The 8,738-nt window shown below is 50.0% G+C and overlaps 2 protein-coding genes across 3 annotated transcripts in view; both read right to left on the reverse strand.

Annotated features, from left to right (window-relative positions):
* The window catches only part of LOC119338888 (monodehydroascorbate reductase 4, cytosolic-like), a 3,161-nt gene extending 2,611 nt beyond the window's left edge, over positions 1-550 (reverse strand). For both annotated transcript variants that reach the window (XM_037611096.1, XM_037611095.1), the window contains exons 1-3: positions 395-550; positions 220-291; positions 33-84 (exon numbers count right to left, since the gene is read on the reverse strand). In XM_037611096.1, the coding sequence (XP_037466993.1) occupies positions 33-84; positions 220-291; positions 395-448 (178 nt within the window). In that variant the 5' untranslated portion in view covers positions 449-550. The remainder of the gene's footprint in view (positions 1-32; positions 85-219; positions 292-394) is intronic.
* Positions 551-1,223: 673 nt separating this feature from the next.
* The window catches only part of LOC119338887 (peptidyl-prolyl cis-trans isomerase CYP71-like), a 10,042-nt gene continuing 2,527 nt past the window's right edge, over positions 1,224-8,738 (reverse strand). The window contains exons 6-14 of the mRNA XM_037611094.1: positions 6,371-6,446; positions 5,842-5,949; positions 5,580-5,756; positions 5,019-5,236; positions 4,746-4,878; positions 4,388-4,611; positions 3,966-4,119; positions 3,772-3,874; positions 1,224-1,574 (exon numbers count right to left, since the gene is read on the reverse strand). Coding sequence (XP_037466991.1) covers positions 3,791-3,874; positions 3,966-4,119; positions 4,388-4,611; positions 4,746-4,878; positions 5,019-5,236; positions 5,580-5,756; positions 5,842-5,949; positions 6,371-6,446 — 1,174 coding nt within the window. The 3' untranslated portion in view covers positions 1,224-1,574; positions 3,772-3,790. The remainder of the gene's footprint in view (positions 1,575-3,771; positions 3,875-3,965; positions 4,120-4,387; positions 4,612-4,745; positions 4,879-5,018; positions 5,237-5,579; positions 5,757-5,841; positions 5,950-6,370; positions 6,447-8,738) is intronic.

Genomic DNA, 8,738 nt, shown 5'->3' on the forward strand with positions numbered 1-8,738 from the left:
GGTAGGGAGGGGGGGGGGGGCTTGTTTCTTACTCTGGGGAAAGAGGTAGCCCTTGCTGAGCGCAGGGCGCTCATACGGAGCCACCTGAAAACGCAAACACAAAGCAACAACAACATCAGCCCTTGTTGACCGTTGGGTTCCAAAAAGAAATTTGTGTGTTTTGGGGTAGAAATGATTGGATTTGGGCCATGCGGCGGGCGGGAAGGTAGAGCGACGTACGGATTCCTTGGAGATGATGGCGAGCTCCCCGGGCTGGACGCCCTGCTTGCCGAACTCCCTCGCGGCGTATCCCTGTCATGTCAAACAGAGACAAGCGTGAGAATCCAACCAAAACATGCATTCCACCGACAGACAGGAAGCAGAGACTCGGAGGGAGAGGGAGGAGAGTACGGACCGCCGCGACGCCACCGCCGAGGATGACGTACTTGAAGTGCTTCTCGGACGCCATCTCCCCGACGGATCGATGGATGGATTGCGAGGAGGAAACGGAAGAGCAGAGGAGAGGGAGGAGGAGAGGAAGGTGGGAGGAAAACGCGGCCGTTCGCTGGCTTTTTATTCCCTCGCCTCCGCTGGCCGCTTACGTTTCCGCCCGCTGCTTTTGGCGCGGGCCGTGTCCTGTCCACGTGGCCGACCCAGGGTTGACCACTCTTTCCTCGGTGGCGGCTAACCAATGAGCTCGCCACGAGAATGAACAACAGGGAGGAAAAAAAACAGAAACGGAATGCAAACCTAAGAGCTGACGTAAGATACGCTATCATATCGGCCTCCTACCGAGTCCAGGTTCACGGGCGGCATTCATTATTGTACCGATAGAAAAGGAAAAGGAACACACACACCGACGGCTAACCGAAAGAGAGATTCCACCTTCCTTGTCCGTCTACACTTGGTCAGCCACCATCAATTCACTTTCAGCCGTCAACGTCGGTCGACCTGGTGCCCGCCGGTGACCAATGCATCGTCAAGCAACAATCCTCACGTCAAGCAATAAATATAAATACAGTAAAGGCAACTTATTACTAGTACTACCTCTCTCTCAGTTTACAGGGCGTGCGCGTACCCCTAGGTCATCAATTTGACCAACCTAATACAAATCATATATTACAAAAAATATACCAACATAAACTTTGAAGTTTTTACTTTTAAAAGATATAATTTTTATGTTATATAGTTTATATTAGGATGATAAAATTGGCAACCTAGATATACGCGCAGGACTTGTAAACTGAAACAGAGGTAGTATCAAACATTTTCCACTAACCATTCTCATCAAGTTACAAGGTTAACCCGTGAAAAAATTGGAAACATCTGTTAGCTTTCCCCTACTAACTTTGGGAGAGAATTCTGTCGACAGAGAAAAATGTTATGGTTTGCTTTTGATCCATGCTTCTCGTTCAAAGGCTCACTCCTACTGCAGACATTACCCAAGACTTGGTCCTGCTCCCTCTGGTGAACAAGGCCAAACTCCAAGCACCACAGCAGAAAACAACACCTCTCCTCTTCTGGGAGAATTGAGGAGAGCGCATTTATCGTAAAACAGGTCAGCAAATCATCATACAGCCCGTGATGTAGCAACCCTGCACAAGGTAACTAACATGAGAACGATGGCAATGAATCATGGAGGAGCCAAACACTGATGAGATGAAATCCACCAAAAGGAACAACAAACTAATTATGACAAATCAAACGCACCCTCCCTGCATCTATGGCATGGTATACTATCAGTTGCTGAAACAATTGAAAATAGGGGACGGAATCTAGCCCATCAAAACAGATTGAATTATTAATCATTTTTTTTTGAAATGGAGGCAATTTTGAAATGGAGGCAAAAGATTTGCCTCATCCATTAATTAAGTAGAAGAGAATTGCCCAGTTAATTAACGGAAAACCGGGCGAAAACCGTCACAATCCGCTAAGCGGCACACATAGAATACCCCCATACACCCCTGTCTGAAGAGGGCCTCGTCGAGCTAGCACACACGTGTCATCGTCATCACTTCTCCTCCAGCGGCGTCATCGCCATTCCTAATTCCCGAGCAAACGACTCCGACTTCACCGTAGACGAGCATCAACACAACCCACACCATAGAGGTCATGTGGAGACAAATGAAGCTCCGCACCAAAACTCAACCACCCGCGTCAAGGACAGCGCAGCTCCGACTCTGACAGAGAGCTACGAAGAAGAAATATGCAAGGTTGGCGCCATGAAAGACCGCTGAACAAACCACCTGCTACTCGTCATCGTTGCCACAGGGGCCCCGCCTCCTCAGCTCCGACTTCACAGCAACAAACGGGCTAAGGCAATCCCACGAACACGCCGAAGAAGAGCCGACTAACACAACCATTGTCGTACCTCCGACCTCGCTCACCACCGCCATCGTTGCCACAGAAGCCTCGCCACAAACTCACCACTCTGGCACACCCGCCACTAGTCCCTCCAACTGATCCCCACCTCCAAAGACAAAGCCCTCAAGAGGGGCACGACGCATGACGCCGCCATCGTCCGATCCATGAATGCACGGATCTGAGGTTTCCCTCGGAGAAAGGGTCGGTAGGGAGATGAGCACTTCACCACGGCAACGCCTTCAAGAAGGTCACGACGCCCACGAGCGCCGCCGTCTGCCGGCTCCGGCCAAAACCAGAGTCAAAGCTTTCGCTCGGTGTAGTAGCACAATGCCCTGACCAAACCAGCTGAACCTCCAGCAATGCATCACCACCCACAGATCAGCTTGCCGATGAAGAACGGCTAGGAGCCGCCGCAGCAAGCGTCCAGCCATCAAATCCAGCCGCCAAGCCAGAGATCCGACCACAGCTGGCCGGATCCTGGCCGGATCCAAGGCCTCCCATCGCAGACTGAGCCACCGCGGCCTGCCAGCACCATGCGGATGTAGGCTATAGTGGAGCGCCGCCCGAAGATCCAGCCGCGCCGCAGCCCGCAACTGCGCCAACGCGCGCCCACCGATGCACCTCCAAGCGCCAGACGTGAAAACGCACCCCTCGCGTCCGCGCCCAGCCACCCCTCTGCTGCCGTGCAGCTCCACATGGCGGACGCCTCGTCGCGTCGCCCAACGGCCAGATCCGAGCCGCCCCGGGCCGCCTCGCACCTCGCCCGCGGCGCACCACCCCTGGGCCTCCACGCCGCACGCCGCCTAGAGCCTTCACACCGCACGCCCATGCCTTGCCCATACCCACCGCCGGCAGCAGCCGCCGACGCCAACCCACATCCGCTTCGGGGAAGAAAAGCCCAGCCGCTGAAGCTCACAGCCGAGCTCACGGAATCCGACGCGACCACGCCGCTGAAACAGCCCCGCCGCCGCCGCGCCGCCCGGGCTTTGCCCGGGGACGCCCTCCGGCGGCGGCGAGGGGAGGTGGGAAGGTAGGGAAGGTCTCCGGCGATTGGATCTGGGTCCCCCGGTGCGGCCGCAGGAGCCGCACGGGAGCGATGTCCGTGTGTGTCTTTTTGGTTCTGTTTGGTTCCCTGAATTATTAATCATGCAGCTGAGACTCAGAAACTGTGCATCTTGTTCCTCAAGACACAACAGTGCATCAAACTTACTCCCTCCGTCCCAAAATAAGTGACGTGGTTTTAGTTTGAACCAAAACCACGTCACTTATTTTGGGGCCGAGGGAGTACTAGATAAACAGACGGAACATATTTTCAAACGTGGACAAGTTTGCCTCCAGATGTACAAGGCAACTTGAAAATTAAGTCCAGAACAGACCAAAATCATTAAGTGAGTGGTGATTTAAAGGGGGAAAACGAGAACTGCTCACCAATTGATTAAATGGGAGCTTATGTCTTGGGAACTGTAACATTCAAGATCTTCACATCCTGGTACGGCTTGTCATTTTTGTCGGTCTTGACCTTCTCAATTTGCTTTAAACACAAAATGAAATGTTAAGAAGACAATAAATCAAATGAAAAGATAACGTTCAGGCACTAAAGGGAATATGCAAAAGTTTGATACCTGAACAACATCCATCCCTTTCACAACTCTACCAAACACTGTATGTTTGTTATCTAGCCATGGAGTTGCCACAGTGGTGATAAAGAATTGAGAACCATTAGTATTTGGTCCCGCGTTAGCCATTGAAAGTGTAAATGGCCTGTCATGTCTCAAGCTGCAATATGACCAATAAAGTTGTCACTGTAAGCCTCAGGGATAATAGATAATCCATAAAAGGCAGTTCTCTCTTCAACAACAAGGCAGTGTGTACGCCAAAACTGTATTTAGTCGACCATAAATATATATTTTTTTAACACCATAAATATATTGTTTTCCCTGAGTAACAAATTTACCGTAATCTAATCGACTAATGTACATTGAGATGTAAAAAAAAAAGACTCATTTTGTGCAAACAAGAAAAATGTGTCATCTGGCTAAAATACCTCTTGTGAAATTCATCTTCAAACTCCCTGCCCCAGATTGATTGCCCACCAGTACCATCCCCCAAAGGATCCCCAGTCTGGACCATGAATCCTTTAATTACGCGATGAAATATGAGATTATCATAATAACCATTTCGGCAGTGAGTAGTGAAATTTTCCACAGTTTTTGGACACTCTTCTGGATACAGTCTCAAGTGAATATCACCCATTGAAGTATGAAACACCTGAAATAGAAAAAGAATTTAACAGATTCAGGCAATGCAAAATAACAGATAGATACTGATTTCACATGCAATCCGGATATTAATGTCATTCACCAAAGGAGTAACAGCCACATCTAAATGTTAAGAAAACATACCAAATTGTCAGGTAGTGATGTCGTAGCAGTCTTCCCTAATTCTGATACAGACAAAAGTTCTTCTGGTGGGGGTTTTTCATTGAAAACATCCCTACCCTTAGTGGCATCTTCAGGCTCTTCAGGTTCTCTACGGCTGTACAGTAATAAGGACGAAAAAGGATGTTAAACTTCCAAGAAATAACATATATGAACAAAGTTCAGAAGAGCCTTCCAAGAAACTAAGTTTAAAACCAGCCAATTAAATATTCTTCTGAAATGATTGAACTGGCATACCTAAAGGTATATATCCGGTGTTTCTTGAAGGCACAACATAATAGAGTAGGGTCTGATAAAGGCTCCTTCGTGTCATTGACATTAGCAGCTATTGAAGGAATTTTCCTAACCTTCTTGTTGCCTTTGTCGCCTTGGTATAGAGCAATTCTCAGAAACCTCTCATTGTTCTCTACCTTCCCCAGGATACGAGGAACCTTATTTGTGTGCAAATTTACAACCTACATATATATGATGTTTAGAAGTCTTACAGAAAGATGTTTCACTTAGTAACTGGTGTAAGATGCCAGACAGAAGTACACATTGCCATTATTCATATACGAGATCAGCAACTAGGAGCAGAACATGATTATTATGTGTGACAAAAGGTCAATGGCTCACCATGAGCAAATATATGTATAAATGTTTTGTCAGAAGAATTATTTAACATCAATGATAAATTTCCTTGAGAATTGTAACCAGAATGTAAAAATAATTACACAACAGAAATGGACTGGTAATGTCGAAGTACATAAAGAACCCAATGTAAAGAAAACAATGGAAAAGGAACGAACGAAGGCATACCTTTATGCCCAAAAGGGTGGCATAAATAAGGAAGTTGCAGCTCTCATCGAATACGGCATTAGGTTGAGGAACATTTTCTGTCTTTTCTATTTCCTTCTCGACAGCCATTCTTCTCCCAAAATCAATAGCATCAAGATGATACAACCGAACATCACTTTTCTGAAGATCTTGTGCCACCTACAAGCAACAATATTCAGTCAAAATTACAAACAAAACATATATACTTGTGATGTGCAAGCATTGGACAGAGGAAGTATCTTACCTCAAGGGACTCATCATACACACGTCTTAATTTACCAGTTTTGAACCAAAATACCCTTATCCTGCGGTCAGGGGATGTGACCACAAATTGAGTGCCATCATTGCTCACCTGGGAAAGACCAGCTCATTAAGTAGAGCTATTCCAGTCATAATTACAATAATAACAGTGATTATCGTTTCTAAAAACTATCAGATTTGATAATGCACTAGACCTATTTAGTTCTTCTTTTCAAAACGATTGGCATCATTTTTGGCCCATTATATTATATTAAGGTATCTATGAAGTGATCTAGCCAACGACTGATGTGATAGGGTGGATATATCTTACAAATTCAGGTGTCTCTATCATTGAAGTGGTAGGCTGGTAAAAAGAAAGAATGCACAATGTGTGGCAGTCTGTGTTATTGTTTGGGAGTATATATTTATTCTGCTGCAAAGCATTCGAAGTCCTTGTTGTGCAATTGTATGCCTAGCTTAAGTAATGAAGAAGCAGTATACGCTAATCACGCAAGGATCACATAAAAAGGTACCTCAATGGCAGACACACTAGTCTTGCATTTTGCAAGTTCAAATAGATTTGTATCTGTTTTTAAACGAAAATTCACCCTGCAAAAAGCAGATAGCAATGTCAAGCATTGATAAGTCAATGGGTAAACGCATTAGCAATGTGGAAAAGAACATTCCATAGCAAATACTCCCTCCGTCCCAAAATAAGTGTCTCAAGGTTAGTACTGTACTAAAGTTGAGACACTTGTTTTGGGACGGAGGGAGTATAATATAACTATCACGAAAGTAGACTCATAACACTATAGCAGTTGAAGGTATAGATATTAAAATACTAATCCAACCAGAAACACCTAGGCATGCAGAACAAGATTTAAAGTTGGAAAATTATAAATGTGTTATCCCTTCAACTCAAGCATCTTTACTTGACGTACAAATATTTAATAAGAACTTGCACATTCAACCATATACTACTGTTACACTGTTCAGTTGCCAGTTTTCAGCAAAAGTTGGTATTTTATCCCTTCAACTCCTGCATCTCTACTTAGCATACCAATACCTAATTAGAACTTGCAGGGTTCAACCATATACTATCTGTGGTAGAATCAAGTACTCTACCAGGTCTAGGGCGTAGGTGGTAAGGGAAGGATGGAGGGAGACGTGGCGAGGATTGGGCGCGCCGGCGGCAGGGCGCCGTCGCGCCTAGGAGAAGGGCGGCGGCTAGGGCTGTTGGCGGCTAGGGTTCCGGCTCCTCAGGGAGCCGGGCAATAGGAGATAATATTCTTCTTATTGCTTGCCTTCAAAAAGGGTCTTACAACCTATATTTATATCCTAGATAACTTGTAGAAGAATCAACCTAAGATAACTTGCCTAAGATAACTTGCCTAATCTGAAAATAAAAACTAAGATAACTTGCGGGCCTAAGCCGGCCGGCCATAACACTTCTCCCCGCCTGCACAAACAGCTCGTCCTCGAGCTGTAAGGTGGGGAAGCGCTTGCTTGAACTCTTCGAGGTAATCAACCAGCGTCAAACACCTTCTCGACATCTGGGGCGGCCAGGTCGGCGGCGACGGCGTCCTCCGGAATGTAGTCTGCCACCTCCAGGTAGAAGAGTCGCGGGCAGGCGTGGCCGGGCTTGTAGGGTTCGTCGCAGTTGAAGCACAACCCTTGGCAGCGACGCTCGAGTATCTCAGCTGGGGTGAGCCGGCGGAACGGGCGCCCCGCGGTCGCGGCAAGGGGTGCCGCAGAAGCCTGCACAGGCCGACCCTGCGCGAAATCCGGTCCGGGTAGCGACCCAGCAGTCTGGGACGGTGATTCCTGCTGGATGGCCACCGCGCGGCGCTCGAATGCGCGGGCGTAATACATGGCCGACTGGAGATCCTGGGGTCCCCGAAGCTCCACGTCCACGCGGATATGGTCCGGTAGACCGCCCACAAATAACTCGGCGCGCTGAGTTGCGGAGACGCCCGGCGCGTGGCACGCCAGGGCCTGGAAGCGGTCGGCGTAGTCCTGCACCGTGGATGTGAAGGGTAAGCGGCCGAGGGCCGCCAGTCGGCTCCCGCGGATAGGAGGCCCGAACCAGAGGAGACAGAGTTCCCGGAAGCGCTCCCATGGTGGCATGCCGCCCTCGTCCTGCTCGAGGGCGTAGTACCAGGTCTGCGCTGCGCCTCGAAGATGATAGGACGCGAGCCAGGTGCGATCCGAAGCGAGCATCCGTTGCCCTCGAAAGAACTGCTCGCATTGGTTGAGCCAGTTGAGGGGGTCCTCCATGCCCTCGTAGGTGGCGAAGTCCAGTTTGGCGAAGCGAGGGGGTGTCGGCCCGCCGTGCCCGGGGGCGGCCGTAGTTGCCGCCGGCGCGTATGCTGGGTCGGGAAGCGCCGGGGCGTAGTTCGCCGAGCTGGAGGGGTGATCAAACCGCAGGGAGGGCGTCGGGTGTTCCGGCGCCGTGGAGTAGACCGGCCCCGAAGACGAGCCGGTCGCCCAAGCAGGGATCGGCGATGGTGATGGTGGAAACTGCACCTGGTGCAGGGGCCGACCCATAGCCCTAGGCGCGGGTGGTGGTACTGTCGATGGCGGCGGCGCCTGGTGGAGCTGCACCGGCGCCTGCGGCGTGGGGGCCGGCGGTGACGCCGGAAGAAGCTGCTGGGTCTGGCCCTGCTCCGAGGCGCCGGTGCCCAGGTTAGGGCTGGGCGGGGCCGGTGGAGGACCCTGCTCCGAGGCCGCTGGAAGGTAGGGCGCGACGGAGGACGGCGCGGCCGGCGCGGTCCAGGTGGGCCACTGCGGCCCCGTGGTGGCGAGAAGTGGCGGGGCTGCCGGCGCGATCTGCGGCGGCCACTGCGCCCAAGGCGGCCGTGCGGCCGCTGGGGCGAGGAGCGCCGGGTAGCCTCCGGTGAC

The sequence above is a fragment of the Triticum dicoccoides genome, chromosome 7B (genome assembly GCF_002162155.2).
Source record: "Triticum dicoccoides isolate Atlit2015 ecotype Zavitan chromosome 7B, WEW_v2.0, whole genome shotgun sequence".
NCBI classification, from domain to species: Eukaryota; Viridiplantae; Streptophyta; class Magnoliopsida; order Poales; family Poaceae; genus Triticum; species Triticum dicoccoides.